The 22,446-nt window shown below is 57.7% G+C and overlaps 2 protein-coding genes across 7 annotated transcripts in view; one reads left to right on the top strand and one right to left on the bottom strand.

The window, feature by feature from the left end:
- The window catches only part of BOP1 (BOP1 ribosomal biogenesis factor), a 63,129-nt gene extending 62,114 nt beyond the window's left edge, over window positions 1-1,015 (top strand). The window contains exons 14-15 of the mRNA XM_081918799.1: window positions 537-644; window positions 746-1,015. Coding sequence (XP_081774925.1) covers window positions 537-644; window positions 746-899 — 262 coding nt within the window. The 3' untranslated portion in view covers window positions 900-1,015. The remainder of the gene's footprint in view (window positions 1-536; window positions 645-745) is intronic.
- Window positions 1,016-1,384: 369 nt separating this feature from the next.
- Window positions 1,385-22,446, bottom strand: part of MROH1 (maestro heat like repeat family member 1) — a 52,655-nt gene continuing 31,593 nt past the window's right edge. For 4 of the 6 annotated variants that reach the window (XM_081918640.1, XM_081918638.1, XM_081918639.1 and 1 more), the window contains exons 19-43: window positions 21,244-21,351; window positions 20,869-20,988; window positions 20,581-20,703; window positions 19,867-20,013; window positions 19,717-19,743; window positions 18,348-18,470; window positions 17,874-17,953; window positions 17,361-17,493; window positions 16,821-16,916; window positions 15,457-15,561; window positions 14,268-14,403; window positions 13,298-13,410; window positions 12,903-13,055; window positions 12,024-12,178; window positions 10,969-11,134; window positions 9,926-10,122; window positions 7,974-8,111; window positions 7,200-7,314; window positions 6,036-6,182; window positions 5,558-5,746; window positions 4,862-5,017; window positions 4,634-4,768; window positions 3,698-3,800; window positions 3,498-3,563; window positions 1,385-2,061 (exon numbers count right to left, since the gene is read on the bottom strand). In XM_081918640.1, the coding sequence (XP_081774766.1) occupies window positions 1,976-2,061; window positions 3,498-3,563; window positions 3,698-3,800; window positions 4,634-4,768; window positions 4,862-5,017; window positions 5,558-5,746; window positions 6,036-6,182; window positions 7,200-7,314; window positions 7,974-8,111; window positions 9,926-10,122; window positions 10,969-11,134; window positions 12,024-12,178; window positions 12,903-13,055; window positions 13,298-13,410; window positions 14,268-14,403; window positions 15,457-15,561; window positions 16,821-16,916; window positions 17,361-17,493; window positions 17,874-17,953; window positions 18,348-18,470; window positions 19,717-19,743; window positions 19,867-20,013; window positions 20,581-20,703; window positions 20,869-20,988; window positions 21,244-21,351 (3,117 nt within the window). In that variant the 3' untranslated portion in view covers window positions 1,385-1,975. The remainder of the gene's footprint in view (window positions 2,062-3,497; window positions 3,564-3,697; window positions 3,801-4,633; window positions 4,769-4,861; window positions 5,018-5,557; window positions 5,747-6,035; window positions 6,183-7,199; window positions 7,315-7,973; window positions 8,112-9,925; window positions 10,123-10,968; window positions 11,135-12,023; window positions 12,179-12,902; window positions 13,056-13,297; window positions 13,411-14,267; window positions 14,404-15,456; window positions 15,562-16,820; window positions 16,917-17,360; window positions 17,494-17,873; window positions 17,954-18,347; window positions 18,471-19,716; window positions 19,744-19,866; window positions 20,014-20,580; window positions 20,704-20,868; window positions 20,989-21,243; window positions 21,352-22,446) is intronic. The other 2 variants (XM_081918641.1, XM_081918642.1) reach the window with 2 other exon arrangements.

Raw genomic sequence — 22,446 nt, 5'->3', positions numbered from 1 at the left:
GACTGGCAAGGCAACACTCTCTTCCTGCCCCCCCCCCCGGCCTGTGTGGCTGCAGAGACGAGCAGGCAGGTTCAGCCCCCCCCCCTCCTGTATCCACTCCCACTGTGAACTCCCAGTGAAAGTTGGATGGATCTCAGTTCACACCCCCATTGGCCAGCAGAACTCTTGGTTGTCTGACTCTTCCCCTCCCCGTGCAGAGAAGCACAACAGTTGCCTGCAAGGTGGTGGTGCCCTCTTATCTTGGGAATGGCCCTGGAAGGGATCTTACAATGGCTACCCATTGGGATAGTTGCTTGAGTGCGTGGCTGACCTCCCTTGGCCAGACTCCTTGCCTCTATCCCACTGTAGACTCACATTTGCACAGATTTAGTGCGTCTCCCTCACACACACACACACGCTTGCTGGCAGAAGGAGGGCTGAGAGGCAAAGAAATCCCCCAACGCTTCCCTTGCACGGAGGTTCTCCTGCTGGCGCTTGCGAAGCAATAGAGGAGCACCGCCGTGGCTGGATGAGGTTGACCTTCTCTCTCCCGGCAGGCACCACAAGGCAGCGCTGAGGGCCGTGGCTTTCCACCCGCACTACCCGCTCTTTGCCTCTGGCTCAGACGACGGCAGCGTCATCGTTTGCCATGGCATGGTTTACAAGTGAGTAGGAGGGTGAGGGTGGGGGGTTGTTGGGGGAAACCCTCCTGCATAAGAGCCAGTGTGTGAGAGGGAATCAAACTGTCCCCCCCCCCCCAATGCAGTGACCTGCTTCAGAATCCGCTCATCGTTCCGGTGAAAGTGCTGAAGGGCCACGCGCTGACCCACGACCTGGGGGTCCTGGACGTCATCTTCCACCCCAGCCAGCCCTGGGTCTTCTCTGCAGGGGCAGATGCCACCGTCCGGCTCTTCACGTAACCTCCCTCCCCGGGTGCGACTGCGCATCCTGACTTGCTTTCCCAGGGCAGCGCAAGTGCCCTGGGCAGAGACTGAAGCCTGAAATACTCGTTTTATGATTAAATGGTTTAGATACATGATGGTGGATGGGCTCCTTTGTCCCAGGAAAGGAAGGATTCCTAAAAAATAGAGGGCAGAGCTGACGGTGGCCTCAAGGAATCCTTATTTACACCTTTACATTGGACTACAGCTATGCATGGCCCTGAGGGTCAGCTAGTCCAGCCCCCTGCAATGCAGGAATCTCAGCTAAAGCATCCCTGGCCTCTGCTTAAAACCTTCCAAGGGAGTCTGACCTACTTCTCAAACACCTCTTGCCCTCAGAAAGTTCTTTCTGATGTTTTGCTGGAATCTCTTTTTTGGTAACTTGAAGCCATGGGTTCGAGTCCTACCCTCCAGAGCAGGTCTACAAAATCCTATGCAAAGTTCTGGTCCCCAATAGCCAAGGAAGCCTTGGCACGGCGTTTCTGAGAAGCAATACTTTATTAAAAATAGGTTGTCTGGTTTTATGTACAAATTCTGAGGAAGAATGGATGAACCTGTGGAAGCTCTTGAAAGGGGCAGGAGAGAGAGAGTGCAGGAGGGGAGGGACTTGCCAGTTCCTCTGTGCACAGTGGGAGAAGTGCCCCCGCTTCTCCCCAAAGTCCCAGATCCGTGTTAAGAAGATAGTCCACACCTGATGGGGGGAGAGAGGGAGAAGCCCATGGAGGTGGAAGAGGCAGCACTGGAAAGGGTTTTTCTGTGCTCTGGTGCCTGGACCAGCCAGCTCATGCAGAGCAGCTTTGGCCTGTTTGTCGGGGGTGGGGGTGCGCTTGGGACACGTGACTGCAGACTGTACAAGTGGGGGTCGTGGCACCGCCGGAAGAGTCCTGGGCCCTCCCCCCTGCCCCAGGCGGACGGTGTTCAGTGGGTGCTGTGGAAGACGTGAGGTGCCTGGAAGAGGCCTCCTGCAGGCCAAGGCGGGTTTGAGGTGCAGCAGGGAGGAAGATCGTCCGGTGAAGACGCCCTGCCAGGGTCCCACACGGGATGCTTGGAGGCCCTCAAACAATCCTGACGAGGCGGCCCAGGGTCTCGGCCACCTTCACCCGCACGGCTGTCACGGGGTCCTTCAGCAGCACAGTCAGAGCTGGGGGGGGGGGGAGAGCAGAGCCCGTCAGGAAGAAGTCGAACAACTCCCTTCACTGCGCAAGACGCAGGCTTGGGCCCAAGTGGCCCTTCTTATCCTCTAGCCTCCCGTGTGCCCTCAGACTCCTCCATCCCAAGACCCCCAACTGGGCCCTATCCTGCTTGGGAGCCAGAGCCCCACTCTGCGACCTGGAGGGCCAGACGGCACGCAGCCTGGCACACCCCGCCAGAGCCTCTGAAGGGCCCTGGGCTGCTCCGCCTGCTGGCACAGACCCAACTGCGAAGGGGAGCGCACGCCAAGAGTTCCTCTCGAGCAGCAGAGATACAATAATATTTTTCCAGTAGCATGTTTACACTGCAAATCCGAGACTCTCATGTCCCTGCAGAGCGAACGAGGCGGCCTGATTTATGTGCAGAGCCGCTTCCCGTGGCTCAGCACTGGCCAGCTGCAGGAGCTCCCCCCGGGGGGGGGGTTGGCAGGCAGAGCGGCTCCCGCTCAATACGGGAAGCTGCGGTGACCCCATCCGGAGCCTGGCCTCCCCACTCCCCAATTGCATCCCCCACTCCGGCAAACAGACGGGCCTCTCTTCAGGACCACTCCAACAGCCAACGGAAAGATAGTTTTCCCTTTTTTAGTGGTTTTTAAGCTCTGCTGGAAAGCTCAGAGATTTTCCGAGTCTTACTCGAAGCGATGAGGTCACTGCTGACAAGGAAAAACAGCCCCGAAATCCAGGAAAGTTCGTTACTCAAACTGGCTTCCTCTGCTGCGCTTTGAATGGCAGGTCCCTGCTCAGGGAGGGACATGCGCTGGGCATGTCTGATCGCCCCACTTCACATCGCTGGGCCTCCAGCCCCAGCACGCCTGAGGGCAGCCAGAGGTGCAGGTGACCCCCCATCTCCCCAGGTCCCACACAAAGGGCAGGCAGGCCTCGCCTGCAATGCCCGGGTGGTCCCTGGCCGTGTGCTGCCTGCACTTTGCAGGAAGGATTCCAGCTCTCTTCAGTTCCCACCTCCCCATAGACACAACCCTCATTAACAACCTCCTGGTATAGGAAGACCAATAAAGGGGGCGATGGTCCCCAAGGAAGAGAAGGAGAACATTTGGCCCATTAGCGCAGCACGGATGCTTGGTCCGTGACCTGCATTTTCCCACCTCCTTCCGAGATGGGTGTCAAGGCTGACTCTGCCTCCACTGAACCTCAGCGCCCAGCTGCAAGGGCAAGGCAAGCCTAGCAAAAGCCCCCCCCCCCCCCGGAGCTGCTGCCCTCACCCCTGCCAGGGGGCACCAAATTTAGAGCACCCTGGAAGGGCACCACAGCAGGAAGGACCAGCCTCAGCTGCCAAAGGGACAGGAGCTGGCCTTGGGCACCAGGAACCACCTGGGTGGAGGGGGAGACCTCGGGCGGCAAAGCGTCCTGCGCCAGCCCTGAGACTCACCGGCAATGAGCTCATCCAGGTCCAGCTGTTGGCTGTGCTCTCTGTCAACGTGGAGAACAAGGAAGCCTGGAAGGGAAGGGAAGGGCAAGAGGGTGACACTCAGGGCAACGCAAGGGCCAAATCCCCTGATGCCCACCCAGCTGGGGGAATAAGGGGTGGCCAAGAACCACTCTGCCCAGGGTGCCCCTTGCCCGCCTCACCTACGAACATGGGGGCAGCTGCCCGGATGTCCGGCCAGTTGCTCTTGAAGTAGAAGAGGTTTGTGGCCACTAGGCGACTCAGCGTGTCGGGGTAAGACTGCATCTGCCAAGAGAGAGGGGAGACCCAGTGGAGGTGAGCAGTCAGCGCTAGAGGGGAGACCCCCCCCCCCTCAGGAGGAGAGTACGTCCACCTGCTCCCCACCCCCTGGCCCCACCAGACCTGGAGGAAGGGAGCAGCAGAGACTTCTCTCTTCTCCACCACCACCCTCCCAACATCACCCAGAGTAAGGGATGTTCTGCTTCCATTGCCTGCCCCATTTGTTCCCCAACCCACTTTGGAGTCCTTTGAAGCCCTAAACAGGACCTCTCAGGAACGGCTCCCACCACCGTGAGCCCAGCCGAGCTCTCAGGGCAAACGTCCGAGGCTCTGCTCAGCGTCCGATTTGGAAGACGGGCACAAGCGACGGGGCCTTTTCAGCCAGGGCACCAAGGCTGCTCTTTACCATCTGGGTTGTCACAACACTCGGGCTGCGTGAGGCTACCTGCTTCACTGGGGATCTGGCCTGGCATAAACCAAGGTGGTTTTTCTTGCCTTTTAACTGCTTTTTAAAAAAATATCATTTATTAGACTTGCTAGGCACTCACTAGAAAAATATCCGAGTGGCTTTCAAAATGTTAACAGCTAAAGGTACAGCAGAGAGACACAGGGGGGATAGATGATAATAAAAGCATTGCAGTGGTCCAGAGACAGACTGGGTAAAATTTAGAAAGGGGGCTACCAGTCCAGAGGGGCTCTCTGGACAAAGGGGGAAAGTAAAAACATCTCTGAGGCCGAGAGGGGGACTCCCTGCTGTGCCACCTCGGAGGGAGGGCTTGGGGGCCATGCGCTCTGATCAGGCAGGGTCTCCGCTACCCCGCCCCCCACTTCATGCTCACCAGGTGTTTGCAGACGTCATTCATGAACTCGCCATAGTGGAGGCTCCGGTCCTCATGAAGGTGGTTTTGGAACATGTCGCAAAGGACGGGGCAGCCCATGCTGGGGCCACACTGGCGCAGGGCAAACTTGCAAGCCTGCAAGGAGGACATGGGGGCAGCCTGTCAGCTGCCCCAAGAGCAAATCCTGCCCCCCCCCCGTCCCGTGCCAGCCACAGAAGAGAGACGCACCTTGACGACCTCTGGCTTTGGGTCCTGCAGGTGCAGCAGCAGAGTGACCAGCCCATTCAGGATCTGCTCAAAGAAAGCCTCTTCGCAGCTGCCGGCACTGAACTTGGTCAGGTGGCCAAAGAGGAGGATGGACGACCGGCGGAGCTCGTGCTTCTCCTGCAAGTGAAGCAGCGCCAGCTCTTGGGCTGTGGCAAAAGCGGCCCAGGGAGGGCCCTGCCTGTCCTCTGCCATCCAGCCTCCTCAGAGGGGTGTCCCAAGAGACCAGGGCCCTGAGGGACAGAGCTGTTCCGCCTGGCCTTTGGTTTGGACTCAGTCTGACCCTTATGTTTCCCTCCCCTTAGGGTTTTGATGAGGCTGCATTTTAAATTGCATTTTAACCTGTACTTTAAATTGCCCCCCCATTATGTTTTTACTGTAATTTAACTGTTGTTAGCTGCCCTGAGCCTGGCTCTGGCAGGGGAGGGTGGGGTATAAATAATTTTAATTATTAATAATAATAAGAATATTAAACACAAGCAGCCACAAACCAAGGTCCCCACCATCCCCCTCCAGCAGGGAAGGATCCAAACCTGCCTTAGGAAGAGCTCTGGTGTGCTGTTTCTCCCCCCCTTCCCCCAGGGCTGAGCTGCCTTCTGCCCCAGCAGCCCCTTGGCCAGGGCATCATCCAGGCCAGCTTCCCCTCCCGGAAGCGCTTACGCTATCGAAGAAGGGCCGGATGCGGATGGCGATGTGGAGCAGCATGGAGCGGACGTCCCTCTCCTCCAGAAAGCCCAGGATCTTGGCCAGGCCCCCCATGGCTTCCAGGGCCACCAGGCTGTGGGGGTCGTCCTTGTCGTCCAGGCCGTTCATCATGGAAGCCAGGAGCTGAGCCCCGTGACGCCTCACCTGCGGGGGGGGGCACACACCAGGCACCGTCAGTGGCAGTGCCAGGGGTGGGTGCGCCCCAGCGCCTCTGCTGCAGTTGCTGCCCCTCAGACCAGGGTGGCAGCACTGATTCAGAGGGGGCCAGGGCCAAAGCCCACCCTGGTACCCCTCCTGTGCCTGCTCTGCCCAAGCGAGAGCAGCCTCGTCCTGGCAGATATTGGGGAGGAGGAAAGGGAAGGTCCCCCCCCCCGAGCAGGGGAAGCAGAGGGGGCCCTCCCGGGAGCGGGCATCCACTGGCATCCGCCCTCACCTTCTCTGGCGAGCCCGAAGCCATGTTGCCCAAGCCGCGCAGGGCCAGCATCCGCACGGAGGTGCAGGGGTCCCTCTGCCGGGCCGTCATGCTGTCCATCACGGAGGCCAGCAGGACCAGGTCGTTCACCACGTTGCTGCTGAGGAGCTGAAAGGTGCAAGCAGTGAACACAGAGACATACCCAGAGACACACTGGCCACCCTACAGGGCCACAAGCTCACCCAGGACCACAAGCTCAGAGTCGGTGTCTGCAGCTCCCCTTGAGGCTCCCCAGGGCTAAGGGTCCGGCCAGAAGGGAGAAGGACCAAGCCCCCCCCCAGCCCTGCTCTCTTGCCTCGGAGCCTTTCCTGGCCAGACGCCTCCCTCTGTCCCTGGCACATCGGGTGAGAGTGGAGGGCAGCTCACACCTCATCACCTTCCCGAGGGGGCTGGGGGGCCGCAGGCGCCTGCTCCTCAGAGCTGCTATTTTAAAGCTTCAGCGGGACGGCAGGCCCAGGCAGGCAGCCAGCCCTTCGGCTCTGGGCCCACATCCAGCCACAGGACTCCCCGCCGCTCAGTCCCAGGCCATTCCATCAGCGGAGATGCGGAGAGGTGCTTTATGAGCCAGGACTGAGCCGGGCAGCAACAAGAGGGGGGTGCTCTGTGTAACAAAGGCCACTTGGAAAGCCCCAGCTGGAGTTGGGGAGTTGGGCAAGGAGGTATAGGGGTTACAGCAGCAGCGGGGAGGGGGTGCCTGATGCAGCAGCTGGACATGTCAGGAGCGATGAGGTGATGCTTTGCTGACTCCTGGGGCTGAGGGGCAGCTCCCCTCCGGTGGGGGGCGGGAGAAGGGAGCTAAGAGGCAGAGCCCCTAACTTGCATGCAGTAGGTCCCAGGTTCAGTCCCCACTGGCAGCCGTTCCTGCTGCTGCTGCCAGTCAGTGCAGGCAGTAAGGAGCAAGGAGGAGCAAAGGTCATGGGTGGGGGGGAGAGGACAAATCAGAATATTCGGAGAGTCTCCAGGGAAGGGTCCATGGCCACAACACACACAGACACAGCCAGACTAGAAGCTCTTGGCAGTCTCCCCTTTGCAGTTTCCCCTCTCATTACTGCCTTGCCCACCCTGGCTAAGGCCAACAGCAGGACCCCCAGCAGGAAGACCCCCCCAGCCCCTTCGTGGACCCACCTCCGCAAAGAAGGCCGTGGTGGTCAAGCGCTGGCTGTCGTAGATGCTGTTCAGCATGGGGGAGAGGGTCTTCACAATCAGGGGCAGCTTGGGCCCAGCGTGCTTCGCCATGGCGCTGCGGAAGGAGAGGGCACCCACCCCAATTGAGATCGCCTCTCGCCACATAGGGGGCAGCCCCCACCCACCATGCCAGCTCTGCTCCTTGGGAAGCGGGAGGGGAAGGGGCTCCCATGTCCACCACTGCTTCCCCCTCCCAATGACTCCACAGCCCTGCAGAGGGGATTCAGCCCAGCGGCTCATCTTCTCCCGTCTCCCTGCCATCGCACTGGCTACTGAAGCCACGGGCTCCGCTCAGTCCCAGGGCCAAAATGGGAGGCTCAGTAGCCAAGAGCCTGGGGTGCAAAGAGAGAGAACCAGGACTGGCTGAACGCTGCCCACCCCCAGGAGAACAGCTCCCCCAGCTCACATTTCAGAAGCAGATCAACCAATGATGGTTGGACTAGTTGATCCTTAGGGATCCCCTCCCAGTCCTGCAATTCTATGGCCTCCCGGCCTCCCCTGGCGCTAAGGAAGCAGACGGATGTCTGTCCCTGGGATTGGTAAACAGGTTTCTTGGGATTTCAGCAGGCATCTCAGCACAAGAGCCTGTTCTGCTCCTGGCCTAAGTGTGCCAGCTGAGCCCCGTCCCCCTGCCCAGGGCTGAGCCCCGTCCCCCTGCCCAACAGACGGGCTCAAGTGGGCAGAGCCACCTCTGCCTGCCACCCAGCCGCTCACCTGGCCAGGACAGCGACGCCATCGTGGTGCCTCTCCACGCTTCTCAGGGACTCCCAGCCGCCCGAGGCCGACACTGCCCTGGCCACCTCTTCGCTGCCCCCCTGCGTCAGCATGGCCTTGAGGGTCTCCACGGCAGAGCTGGGGGGGGGGGGAGAGAGAGAGAGAGAGAGAGAGAGAGAGAGAGAGAGAGAGAGAGAGAGAGAGAGAGAGAAGGTCCACTCAATTCTGCTTCTGAGAGAGGGGAGGGTGGGGGAGAGGGGCCGGATCCGTGGCTCCTGCCACCCCAGGTGCCTCTTGGAGGTGCTCAAGGCTGTCATCCGCAACGCTAAGAAGCCCCGGGCGGCTGGCGCGGCTGCTCAGAGGAGGTTTTGCCTGCATTAGTGTTTTATGGGGATGGGATTATTGCGCTGTGAGCGGAGCGTGACATCTGGAAAACCTCCATTGTCCTGTCACACTAAGCCCAAAATACGAGGGGAGGATATGATGATTTGGGGTCGCCCGAAACAGGAAACCAGCATTCGCACACAGACCTGGAGGGCAGCCTGCTCTTCTCCACCAGCGTCCGAGAGGAGAGACAGATGCCCTTCTTTGGACCCAGCCTGGCTACGTGGGGGGGGGGGGGGACCTGGCATGGAGACTCCTGTCTTGCCCAGCGCCTCCAGTCATTGCCAGGATCCGGCTCACCAACCAGTTGGGGATCTGTTTGCTGTCTGCACACAGCTCTGGTGGAACACACCAAGGGAGTTTGCTGACTCCAACCGGGGAGGGGGGTGATTCTGTGGCCCCCCAGGGACGTTGCTGGACTCCCATCTCCCAGCATCCCTTTCCACTGGCCCTGCTGGGAGTCCAAGAACCTCTGGAGGACGGCAGGCTCCCCCTCTCTGGTGCAGGGAAAGGAAGCCAGGAGTTGGGGCAGCGAAACCAAAGTTGTGCCTGGGAGGCTGACCCTGTGGGCTTCTAAGTGGGGCAGCCAACTTGAAATGGCGCAGAAGCGGTGAGCGCCCACAGGCACACGGGCCAAGGGACCCCCTGGCCAAAGAGACCCTTCCCTCCCATGCCCAAGGGCCCTTGGCAGGCGAATGCCCTGTGGCCCCTGGACGGGCGTTGGCACCACTAAGAAACACGATCGCATTGGAGCACCCAGTGCAGCCGCTGCCTGCCAGGCCAAGGTGCCAGGGGGAGCCAGGGGGCACAAGGGGGCACAGGGTCCCCCCCCAGCCAATGCAAGTGGCGCAGGAGCACCACACTCTGCACGCAAGGGAAACACCTGCTGCGTCTGACACTGCCCCACAGAAACCAAAAAGCAAGCCCCACCTCCCAGGAGAGGGGCAGGAAGTGGATGGAGGAAGTGCAGGTGATGGCCAGAGGTGCCCACTGCCCCCTCCAGGGCCGAGGCATCCACAGCATTGCTGCTCTGCACGTCGCAGGGGGGAGAGCCAGGCTCCCAGCGATTCACAGCAAGGCTGCTTTGAACGTGCATCTCCCCCCCACCCCCCAAAATTCCATTTTTATTCAGGAAAACGCTTCCCTGGCCTGTGCAGCACTGAGCAGCTCCTCCCTGCCTTGCTGGAGAGGCAGACGTAACCCAACCCGGCAGCCGTGAGAGAGAGAGAGAGTGCGAGGGCACCTCTGCACGCACCATGCAAAGAATGCGAAGGCGAAAACCACAAGCCCGGCTGCAACAGGAAGAGCGATTTAATATTTCCTGATTTAGGGGGAGGCGAGTGTGTGGAAAGCGAGGGGGGAGCTAATCCCCCCGCCGAGGTCAGGCCTGCCTTCATACCTAATACGTTATGGGCCGTGGCGCATTACCCAACCATCAGATTATGTGCGGAGACCTCGCTGCCGCTGCTGCTGCCGCTGCCGTGTTGGTGAAAAAAACAAACCCCCAACAAAATCAGTTCCACATGGCAGGTAGAGGGAGGCAGCTGAGGGGGCTGGCCCAGCGGTACCTGCAGGGGTCCAGCGGCCGGAGGGGCTGCCCGCGGCCGGCGCTCTTCCTCTCCTTGGACTGCATGTTCTTGGGGAGATGGACGCCCACCGTGCAGCTGACCCGGAGCAGGAGGGAGACGAAGAGCTCCGCGTAGAGGCCCACAATGGCCGGGCCACACTCCGGGACAGACATGATCTCATGCAGAGCGCAGGTGGCCTGGAGGGGGGAGAGGGGAGGTCAGGAGGGGGCACCAAGAGCCGGGAGAGGCACCCTGGGGCGCTCAAGCAGGCTGCCCCCAAGGCAGAGGGCTCAAACGTCCCTGGGAGGATGGAGGCGTCCCAGGGGCTTTCTGGGGGGCAGGAGGTAACCCCTTTCCACAGCTTGAGCCCCACAAGGAAACCCCGGGAGCCTTTGCTGCCGGCCAGTGTGGAGAGATGGGCCTGCTCTGCTCCTGGGCCCCCCCCAAGTGCTGGCTCCTGGGAGGCAGGTGGGGCTACAGAGCAACGCGCAGGTCTGAAGGCTGAAGCAGAACTCCGCAGGGTCAAGCAACCACAGCAGACACACTCCAATTTGTGTGTGTGTTTGTGTGTTGCCTCTCGCTGCCGTGGCCACTTGAAAGCGGAGAGGCTGGGCTGCTCCTGAACAATGGCCCTGGGGTGGGCCAGGGGGGGTTGCAGGGGCCGGGGTTGGCTTTCAAGCATGACGGATCCGCTGGCATCTGCGTCTGGTTCGGCGGAGGAGGAGGAAATTTTCACAGCTGCTTTCCTGCTCACAGAGCTGCCAAGCGGCGGCGTTTATTTTCTTGGGGGGATAAAACGCAAAGCGATCTCCCTGGAGGACGAACACCTGAGAGGGCCTTTATGAGCCGGCGGATTAGCGCTAATAGGCATTATATGGCAAGGCCTCTTTTCCAGGGACCAGGCCTGGCACAGACACCCGGGGGGAGGAAATGAGGGCAGCGGAGGGGGCGCGGCAGCAGCCCAGGTGTGGGGGGCGGGGGGGGCAAGGAAGAGGCAGCAGGAGGAGGAGGAGGGCTCCTTAGCAAGCAGGCCGGACACTCACCGCCAGGGGGAAGAAAGTGGCCACGCGCTCGGAGCAGCTGCCCCGCAAGAAAGACTTGTTCTCTTTGTAGGGGACGTCCCGGTTCACTTTCTCCAGGAGCAGCTCCAAGACCTGGGTGGCGAGGGGGGGCTCCGAGGCCAGGGCCCGCCACATCAGGCAGCTGCAGCTGAAATGGGGAGGGAGAAGGAGGAGAAGGCCAGCGTCAGAGGCTCCCCAGGCCAAGGAGTGTCTCCACCCCCATCGTCCAGCCCGGACACTGAGGTCCAGCGCTGAGGGCCTTCTGGAGGTTCCCTCCCTGTGAGAAGTGAGGTTTCAGGGAAGCAGGCAGAGGGCCTTCTTGGTAGTGGCACCCTCCCTGTGGAACGCCCTCCCACCAGATGTCAAAGAGAAGAACAACTACCTGATGTTTAGAAGACATCTGAAGGCAGCCCTGTTTAGGGAAGCTTTTAATGACTGATGTTTTAATGTATTTTTAATCTTTTGTTGGAAGCCGCCCAGAGTGGCTGGGGAAGCCCAGCTGGATGGGTGGGGTATAAATATTATTATTATTATTAATTATTATTATTATTATTATAAGGCTGCGGGAGGAACAGCTTGCTCTGGGAGACAGGGAGCCCTGCGCTTTCAGGCATCGGCCAGATACAGGGGCTCCCCCAGCCCAGGATGCTCAGTCACAGGGTCTTCTGGCTCCAGCTCCTGACCCAGCAGAGCTCCCTCCCCCGCTTGGCCTCACAGTCCCTGGGGCTGAACCCAAGAGGGGCTCCCAAGAGCCACAGCCAGAGACCCCTGGGGGGAGAGACCCTCTGGGCTGCAGGAAGCAGACGTGTAAAGGGTCAAGAGAGAAAGAGACCCCTTGGGCAGCATCAGGGCTTCCTCCTGGCCTGGCTGACCTCGGCCGGAGCCTTCCTGAGGGTTGTGCGCCACCTCCTTACCCTGGGGGGAGAGAAGGGAGACAGGGAGAAAAGCCCCCCCTACAGCGAGGCCACCAGGAGCAGCGGCAGCGGCAAAGGCTTTGGCCAAAGGGCTCCAGCGCACGCAGGTGCAGAGCCGCCTACCTGTCCAAGGGCAGAGGGTTGCCCAGGAGGCTGGAGACCACGGCGGCCTTGTGCTGCGTGGCCAGGATGTGGACCGTCTGCTGGGCCGCCTTCCGGACAGCCTCCTCCTCCACCTCCTGCAGCTTGGAGTGCACCATCGCCAGGATCTCCGGCACCTATGGGGGCACAGGGGGCTCAGAGGCTGCTGCGACAGGCACCCCCCAGGCAGAGCGGGAGGAAGGAGGGACCCCTCAGCTCCTTCCTCTCTCCACCTGTGGGTCCCCAGAGTTGTTGGACTACAACTCCCATCGTCCCTAGATAGCAAGGCCACAACTCAGGGATGATAGGAGTTGTAATCCAACATCATCTGGGGACCCACAGGTGGAGAACCGCTGCCCTAGGGGGGAGCACGTAAGGGCTTCTGGAGTCCCCGTTGCCTCAATGCCGCTGCAGAGGCGCCCCCCCCCCTTGGCACTTGTTGCCAACTCCTCTACAAGAATGCAGGAATCACATCATAACAGAAATACCTGAGACAGGGGAAACCCGTTAGGGATGATTTAGTAGCAACCCCTGCATTGCAGGGGGCTGGACTTAGAGCTGTCAACATTTCCCTTTTTTTACGGGGAATTCCCTTATTCCGAATAGGATTCCTTGCAAGAAAAGGGAAAAGTTGACAGCTATGGTTCGACTAGACAACCCGGGGGGGGGGGTGTCTCTTCCAATTCTACAATTCTTTCATTAAGAAGGGGCAGCAAAGAGAAGCCCGCTGAGCCTCTGCCCAAAGACCCAGGATCCCAATCCAGGGAGAGCCCCCCCCCCAGCCTTCCTCCTAGCACCCATGGACATTCAAAAGCCCAAGGTGGGAGGGAGGGAGGGGAGCCCCCCCCACCTCCGCCTCACCTTCTCCAGCAGGACAGCCCCGCGCTCCTTCAGGAGGGAGTTGACCACCACGGTGGCTGCACGGGAACAGTTCTTGTCCGGATCCGCCAAGCCCTCCAGCATGGAGAGGAGGAGGCTGAGCAGCTGATCGGGGGGGAGGCGCTTGGCTATTACCTGTTGGGCCAAGCAATAATCATAATAATAATTTATTATTTGTACCCCACCCATCTGGCTCGGCTTCCCCAGCCACTCTGGGCAGCTTCCAACAAATATTTAAAATACATTAAAAGGAGAAGGGCAGGAACTCATCAGGCAAGGAACCGGCCCAGCTGCCCCAAGAGACCAAAGGGAAGCCCCCGACCCCCTCGGGCAACAAGCGCCCCCCCCTGCCCAGGCTGAGCATCTCAGGGTCCCACCTTGGCTATGTTGCAGCAGGCCTGGAAGAGGGTGTTGACGTCGGGGTCTCTCAGGCCAGTCTTCAGGGCTTTCAGCTTCTCCAGAGACTCGTCCTTATGATCTCGAGCAAACCCTGTGCGGACGGAGAAGGGCAGTCAGGTCTTTGGGGGCATCGGGGGGGGGGGCTTTGCCCATCTGGGCCACACAGCTGCCCTTCCAGGACCATCTCCCCCTCCCCTGCAAGCCCCCTTGGCAATCCCAGCAGCTCCTGCCTGCGCAAGAGATATACCCCCCTCTGCTGTCCAGAGAAGGAACCAGCAGCCCAAACAACCGCTGCTCTTCATCTTTTTTTGGTGGGGGGTACTGGACTGAGTGCCAACGAGTTCAAGGGAAAGGGTGAGATCAAGTTCTGCAGTTCCCACTCATTTTGCTTTCCCCCCACCAGGAAAAACAAGGCCGGGGGGAGGCAGGAGATGGGAGCAAGCCCTGGTTAAAGAACTCTTTCGTTGAATTTGGGATTCTAATGAATTGCTTTCCGTAAAGTTGGACAATAGAAACACATGAATGCAATGCCAAGTCCAGATACAGAGACGAGCAAATCACTTAAAAGGCTGGTTGACAAAGCAAAGTCCTCATTGGGCCCCAGAAAGGCCCCTGTATGGGATGTCACAGGAGGGAGATCACATGGAGCGGGGGGGCTGTTTGTGCATCGTATGCAAGGGGCCTTCCTGGGGAAATGGGATCTGCAGGGGCCCCTGAGATTGGGGTACGGAAGGGGTGGGAGATTGTTAGGGATCCTGGTGCCAAGATGCGCACGGCTTCCTGCACCTGGACCAGCACCTTGGACTCAGCCTTGGCAGAGCCAAGTATTGCAGAGGCCAGGCTGGCCCTACACAGGAGGAGAGGGAGGGACAGAGAGATCCCACCAGGAAGGTTCATGCTTTTGCCGCCCCCAACCCCCAAGAAACAAGCGCTGGCCCTGGCTCTTACCCTCATAGTACAGCTGGATGTACAAAAGGCTGTGGACGCAGTCGACCGCGTGCTGGCGGGTGCCGGCCAGGGAGTCGGTGCAGCGGGGGGCGAAGAGCGCGATCAGCAGCCCCACGTTGTAGAAAGGGACCACCGTCTGGGCACAGGGAACACAAGGCACCAGGAGGCCCATTGAGAGCACGGCGGCAAGGGGGCTGCCATGCCATGCCCCAGTTACAGTCCCCGCAAGGGGGCAGCACTGGGCCACAACAACCTGAGCCGCTGTCGGTCAAACTCATGCAAGCCAGCAGGGCCAAGGGCTCACAGGAACCCCCCAGGAGCCAGAGAGAGCCTCAAACCCTCTTGGCAAGAGCTTGGCTCGCATCGGGGGCTCTTTTGGCACAGAAGGGGCCTGCCCTGCAGAATGCCCTCCCGTCAAATGATAATAATAAATAATAATAATACCTTTACTGTCATTGTACAACCTGTGTACAATGAAATTAAATGAGCCTCCCTCCCCCTGCCAAACTCAATCTCTTATTGAACAACACACTACCTCCAAGTCAATTTCGCTATGTTCTTTTCCGTTCAACAGCCTAACAGCCCACGGATAGAAGCTATTTCTGTTGGTATGGCTGATTATACTTCTATATCTCCTGCCCAAGGGCAGAAGTTTAAAGAGGTGCTGGCCGGGGTGTGAGTCATCCCTGAGAATTTCTCTCGCAAGGAGATAAACAGCTCTATGGCATTCAGAAGACACCTGAAGGCAGCCCTGGGCAGGGAAGCTTTTAATGTACAAGGTCTTCCTTTTTATATTCTGTTGGAAGCCGCCTAGAGTGGTTGGGGCAAGCCAGTCCGATGGGTGAGTTAGAATTATTATAATGATTGAATAAACTGAGCACTGGGAATGGCAGTTCTCTGCCACATGCACAGTTCAGTCAGGTGCAAGGTTTCGCACTCTCCACCAGGCACCACGCAGCCAGGGGTGGAGCCGGGGAGACACGGCCAGTGTGCCACATTGGGAGGGCTGTTGGCAGCACCAGGCAGGCACCATGCCCCGCTCCCCGGTGACTCTGGGTCTGGTGTCAACGCAAGGGACTGCAAACGAGGGACAAAATGCTCCAGACACAGCTGTGGTCCTGAGCAGCCCAAATATCAGGCCAAGCAAAGCAAAGGCAGCCCTGTGGCTGCGGGAGGGAGGGAAACTCACATTGACATTCAGCTTCTCCCGATAGAACTCCAAGACTGCCGTGCTCACTTCCACGCCTCGCTCCCTCTCGTGCTCCTTGGCGGACTTGATCCAGGGGCTCAGGTGCTGCGGAGGGAGAAGGCGGAAATGGCAGCTCGGCCAGAGAGATCCCACAGAGGCAAGAGCTCCCAGAAGGGGCAGCAGAGGCAGGGCAAAGGGTGGCCCTGGGAGGCCCAGCTGGCTCAGGAAAGATCTCTCAGCCCTTTGCCCGGAAGGAGGGAGCTGGTGTCTTGGAGCAAGAGGGTGGGAGAGAAGGGGGCAGACAGGATGCCTCCCCCTCTCTCCAGGGACTGTCACAGGTGGGGCTGGGGCAGGTGCTCAATGCGCAAGGGCCGCCCGCCATAGGAGGGCTGTGGGAGCCCCCTGGGCCTCTCTCCTTTTTTTTTTTAAATACATTTTTATTGAAGTTATACACAAAAACAGACATATAAGAAAATACAGAAAAAAAATTACAAAGAAGAGAGAGAAAAAAAACACATCCGAAAAAAGAAAAACACACAATCTGAACTTCCTTCCATCCTTTTGAAAAGTATCAAATATCTCCTTCCATTACGTATTTGATTTTCAATCTATAATCTTAAATTCACTCGCTGGTCGTATTGTTCTAACCCCGTCAGTTCACTTTAAACATTTATTCCAATATATTTCCAAAATTTGCTCCAATTTTTCAGAAATTTCTGTTCATCCTGATCTCTTATTTTACCTGTTAATTTGTCAAGCTCAGCATAGTTTACCATTCTAATCTGCCAATCCTTTATGTTGGGGATAGTTTCCACTTTCCAATATTGTGCCAACATAATTCTCGCTGCTGTGGTGGCGTAGAGGAATATCGTCCTATCTTCCTTTTTAATTTCTTTATCCATCATTCCCAACAAGAAGGCTTCAGGCCTTTTGGGAAAAGTATACTTAAATATTTTTTTAAGTTCATTATAAATTGATTCCCAAAAGCCTTTCACCTTTTTACATGTCCACCATAAATGATATAGGTCACCCTCCGCCTCGCCACATTTCCAGCATTTCTTGTCCTTTAATCTATACATTTTGGCCAATTTCACAGGGGTGTGGTACCATCTATATAGCATCTTCCAGATATTTTCTCTCAGTGCCGTACATGCTGTAAACTTTATGTTACAATTCCAGACTTCCATCCACCTTTCGAAATCAATATTATAACCAAAGTCAATTGCCCATTTAATCATTGCCTCCTTCACCTCCTCGTCCTTTGTGTACCACTCTAATAGTATATCATAGATTCTGGACAGGGTTTTGTTTTTGCCTTCTATTACTCTCTCCTTGCTCCCTGGGCCTCTCCTTGCTCCCCCTACCTCAAACATGGTCTGCAGGCCGTGGGGCGTCATGTGTCTGTGCAGGACGCTCTTCAGCAGGTCCTTGAGGGCACGAAGGGTGTCGCACCACAGAGGCTGAGCGTGGAAAAGGAAGGGAAGGTGAGGCTCAGGGGCCGCCTCCTGCCTCCCACCTGGGTGTGAAAGCTCCACACAGCTTCTCTCACCCCCACCCCACCCCAGAAGTCCAGTCCCATGTCCTGTGGAGCCCAGAGACACTCCTGGGAGGGTCTCTGCCTCTGCCGTCTGCACAGGCCCAAGCGGAGGGGACCCAGGGATGCAGCTCCCTGACTCAAAGCCACCTGGAGTTCCCCACGGGAGGGGGGGCCAGGTGACAAACGCCAGAGGAGGAACCATGTCGACCTGCGGCAAGGAGTTCCTCCAGTGCCACCTGGACAAGGGCAACCGGGTGCTTGCCAGAGCCCGTCCCTGCATGCCCAACAAAGCGGTCAGCTGTGGACAAAAGGGGCTGCTCAGGCAGGCGGGCAAGGGGGGGGCAGAGGGAGCTCCGGCCGGCCGTACCTCTTTGTGCTCCGCCTCCAGCCCCCCGTCCTTCTCCCTGGGGGCTTCCGGCAGGGGCAGGGGGAGGACGCTGCCCAGACACGTCTCCACCAGCTCAGCCTTCTCAGCCTCACTCAGAGGTGGCTCCAGGACCCTGCGGAGCAAGTTAAGGGGGCCTGGGAAAATCTCCTGAGCAGGGGCACCCCTAGGGGAAGGAAAGGGAAGAGCTTCACACAAAGCATCGCTCATGTGTGGCTCTCAGATCTGGTGGGCTTAGTTCATTTTATGGAAGTGGCACTAGACAGGTTCAGAGGAGCATCAGTGGCCAAAGAGACCAGCTGGACGCCAGACAGCTCTTGGCTTCCTGGCCAAAGAAGAGGCAGAGCTTGGCCAGACTGGGCAGAGCTGCCCTCATGCCTCTCAGCAAACCCCCGTCTGAATCCCCCCCAAAAAAACCCTCATCTGGGCACCCTGTGGCATCCCCGGCTGGTGTTTCCAGTTGTGCCTCAGATACAGGCCGGGGGGAAAGGATACACCAGGAACATGCAGGCCGTCATCGCCTTCTGGCGGATGGGAGTTCGTAGGGAGTCCAGAGGCTCCGCCCTGATAAAATCCTGCGGAAGAGAAAGCGTGAGAGGAGGGAGGCCGGCCGCCACAGCCCCTTGCCCCTCCCGGGATGACGCCCCCTCCCACACTGCAAGCCTCACGGGAGATGCGGAGGCAGATTACAAGGGCAGACAAGGCAGAGGGGAGATCTCCGCCGTCTTCAAGGCTGCGCAAGGGAGGAAGAGGGGTAGCCAAGGTTCACAGCCCAGCAGGTGTACATACAGGACCCCTCAGAGAAACTGGGTCCCAAGCAGGGAGGGGAAGGCACTCTGCACGGGCTCAGAGCACTCTGCAGCATGTCACGTTCTGCAAGTGCTGGCCCTACGGACCGTCCCCGGGGCCGAATCCCTCTCCTGCCATGGACGTGCTCAGGGATACATCATGCAGATGTCCTCTCCTCACCATCATCTGCGAAACCAGCTCCGCCTTGCGGGAGAAGGTGAAGTCGCCCGACTGGGTGCTGTTGCAGATGGCCTGGCAGATGAGGCAGATGCTCCGGATGAGACACAGCTTCAGCATCAGGTCCTGAGGGCAAAGATCCAGGGTGGCACTGAGGGCACCAGAGCCAGCCCCACAGGCCCTCTCTCGCTCGGAGGCGGGAGGGTCGACTGCCACCCACCCGCCCAGGGGGGCTTTTGCAGGCCCAGAGGGGCAGGCCTGGTCAGGAGGGGAAGGCCCAGTGCAGGAGGAAAAGTGGAAGGGGCTGAGCACCCGCCTCCCCCTGAAATGTGGCCAGAATAGGGGGTGCTCCATCCCAGGGCCCTTCTCTGCATGGCAGAGGAAAGCAAAGACACACCCCAGGAAAGAAAACTCCAGGGGAGCCGGGGTCAAAGGGAGCCGTGGCCAAACCTCCAGCTGCTCGGAAGCAAGTCTGGTTCTGCTGCCCTGGGCTCTTCTGCTCAGGAGTGCCCTCGGCCCCCATCCCACCCCCCAGCAGGGCCACCCCCACCCCCAGTGAGGGGAGGAGGACATAGCGCCAACTGGGCTTCCAGGCCAGCATCTCAGAACACCCAGCATGACCCCACCAGAGAGATTAGTGCAAAAGACAGACCAGAAGAAAAATGTTAGTGCGAGACTCCTTGCAATGGGCGTACACACCCAACACACACCCCTTTCCAGGGGCACTGGGGGCCTCAGCCTCGCCTTGGGGGTGAGGGCAGAGTTAGAAAGTGGGCAACCCCTTTATGATGCCCTTTACATGGAGAGCTGCCTTATACCGCTCTATCCAGCTCAGTATTGCCTACACTGGTCGGCAGCCGTGGCTCCGCAGGGGTTCAAGCAAGTGTCTCTCCCAACCCTACTGGGAGATTCCAGGGGGGACTGAACCCTCTCCTTTCAAGGCGGATGCTCTCCTCACTGAGCTACACAGCCCTTCCCCTTTCTGTGGACCAGCTGCCCAAAGCCCTGCAAGGGGGCAGCAGTAGCAGGCAAGAGCTTGCCCTAAGCAGACTGGGCCTGCGCTTCCAGGATCAGCTGGCAAACCAGGGACCGGTTCCTTTCTGGCCAGAGGGGGGCTTGGGGAAGGGGTGGGATTTGGGGACCCTCTTCTGTGCGGCAGGAGATTGCCATCAGTTTGCTCATCCTGCCCTTGACAGGACAGACAGAAGCCAGCCACAGGGGCTGAGCGGTCCTCCTCGTGCCAGTTGAACCAATGGGAGCCACGGGGCAGGGAGCCTTGCCCCCCAGCCTTCCTCCTAAGAGCTGACTAGAGAAGAGAGAGAGGCAGACCGAGAGGACAGAGCGAGTGCAAGCCAAGGGCCTGACACTGTACCTTGGTTTCTACTTTTATTCCCAGAACCTGGACAAAATAAAGAAGACACGCATTAACCCTCCAGGAGGCCAGGACTGAGCGACCACTGAAGCTGCTCTCCTCCCGCCCCCCCCCCCCCGGTCACTCCTGAACCCAACACCCCAGGCTCACCTTGGTGTTGAAATAGAGGAAGATGTTGCGCAGGATGTCGGCATCGATCCGCGCCAGAACCAGCTCCTTGGGGGCGTGCTTGGCCACAAAGCCGTAGCACAGAATGAGGGTGCTCTTCACCTTCTCCACCTCGTTGTCACTGCGATCCTGGGGGGGGGGAGGGGGGAGAGTTACGGGTCAAGTCGGCTCTGGATCACTGATGGAAAGATTTCAAGCAGCAATTTATTCTGTGAAGAGGCTGCATTTTAATGTTTTAATGTTTTAATGTTGTATTATAATCTTGTATTTTAAGTTGTATTTTAATCAACTTGTTTTTATTATTGGTTGTTAGCCGCCCTGAGCCCAGTCTTGGCTGGGGAGAGTGGGGTATAAATAAAATAAATTATTATTATTATTATTATTATTATATTTTATGATTGATGCTAACCTTGTCCAATTTACTTACATATTTACATACATATACATACATACATACATACATACATACATGTTCTCTCTAGATATTTAGTTTTTACAAGTTAATTATGCTTAGAATACATAAGTTCTCACACAGATCCATCAGGGTATTGTACAAACAAACAGGTCCTTTTAAATAGATAAAGAGGACAAGGCACAAATCTCAAGTAACGGAACCAAACACTCTTCAAACACCTCAGAGAGTAACTTTTCGCCTGCTGCCCACAAGGGAAAAGTGTGTCTTAGTGACGCTCATACCTTGAAGATACTGAACAGCCCTGCGGATTTTTTGAAGACGTCCGACTTCACGAACTCCTCCAGCTTGGCCAGGGTCTCATCCAGGTGGCTGATGGCACACAGCCCCAGGCAGGAGGCAAGGCCCTGGAGGTAAGGGAGCAGACCCGGGTGTTGTCAGGGGACAGCAGCAGGTCCAGCTGGAAGGCAAAGGAGACCAGGCAGGGGCCCCCCTTCCTCGCCCAGAGCCCTCCTTCTGCCCACCCCTTGGGGCAGGTGGGGCTGTTTGGGCAGCCATCCCGGCCCCCTCACCTCTCGCTCAGCCTCCTCCTGATATCTGGCCGTTTCCAAGAGCTCCTGGAGTTGCTTTCGCACCAGATCCTTGTTTGGACAAGCAGCCAAGGCCGTCCCGATGCATTTGTAGAGGAAGTTCTGGTGCACAAGAAAAAAAGGGGGATGAGAGCCGGAATATGAGCCCAGCCTGCCCACCGGGAGCTGTCCGCAATATGCCCCCCAGAACACAGCAGACCCCGAGGAGAGAGGGGGAGCTGGGGAGTCCCTGGCCTAAAGAGAGCAGCAATCCCACAGCCCCCTGGCAGGAATCACTCAGCCCAGGTCAAGAGCTAGGAGGTTGGATCCTGGCCCTGCTCTCTCCTCGCCCCTCCCCAAGCAGCCCACACCACAGACCTTCTCCAGAGGAGACCCGTTGTAACTGCTCAGCTGTCTGCCCATCTCCACGATCAGCTGACTGGTCCAAGGTGTGTCCGAAATGGCCTCCAGGGTCTGTCGAAGGAACTGCGGGCAGAGGCATTGGCATGGAGGGAGAGCATTAGCCCAAGGGCACTGCCAAGGATTTTGATAAAGTCCCCAGCAGAGAAGAATGGCAGATCAAATGGGTGGATTATGCCGAAATGGCAAAAATCACCAAGAGAATCAGAAATCAGGAAGACCTAAATTGTAATAAGGAATTTTATAATTTATCTTAAAAACCATTGTAAACAGTTAAAATCGTCAGTAGGATTGGAATAACACTTGTAGTTTAATGGTGAATTTTGGACACAATGGAGGAGTAAAAGATTTGGATTATCATAAAAGATGCAGAAGGAAATGACTAACAGTAGGACCCACAAAGGGGAGGAGGGAAGAAGTCCAGGAGATCTTTTAGAATTGTTTTTAAAAAATAAATGTATTTATTCGGTTTCAAATTAAAATTTTACAATCACAAACATGCAACCTAAAAACAAGATTCCAAGGAATCTCCCGGACTTCCCTCCTCCTCTTTGTGGGTCCTGTTATTGATCATTTCCCCCTCCATCTTTTATAACAGTCCAAATGGTCTTTAGAGCCTTGTTTCTATGTTGGATATGTGACTGTAAATTTTTAATCTGAAAAACCAAATAAATAAATTCATTTAAAATAAACAAATAAATCAAGTATTTTGACTCCAGTTGCTGGAAACGGCAGGAGGGGAGAGAGCTGCTCTTGTACCCGAATCCCACTTGCGAGTTTCCCTTTGGGGCCCCTGCTTGGCCCCTGCGAGAACAAGAGGCTGGACCAGATGGGCCCCCTTCGGCCTGATCCAGCCGTTCAGAAGCTCCCTTGCCCTCCCCTCAGGCTCTGCAGCAACCAGAAGCACCACAGAGCCCTGGAGGAAAGCCAAGTGCGCCGGGAAAGAGCTGCGCATGAAGCCTCAGAAGCACAGGTGGGTCTCACCTGAGCCCCTAGACGGGGGGGGGGGGGAGAGGGAGGCACCCAGAAACAGCTGGGGAAACATCTGATTGTGTTGCTCAACTGCACAAGGAGCAGCAAGGTGGGCATGTCGCTCTCCAGGAAGACAAGGACCCCGTCACTGTCACAGAGCCAAGGTCAAGAGGCTGGAGTTGGGGGAGC

The sequence above is a fragment of the Podarcis melisellensis genome (assembly GCF_964234715.1).
Source record: "Podarcis melisellensis genome assembly, chromosome: 7".
Lineage (NCBI taxonomy): Eukaryota > Metazoa > Chordata > Lepidosauria > Squamata > Lacertidae > Podarcis > Podarcis melisellensis.
This window is presented reverse-complemented; position numbering and strand designations above follow the sequence as displayed.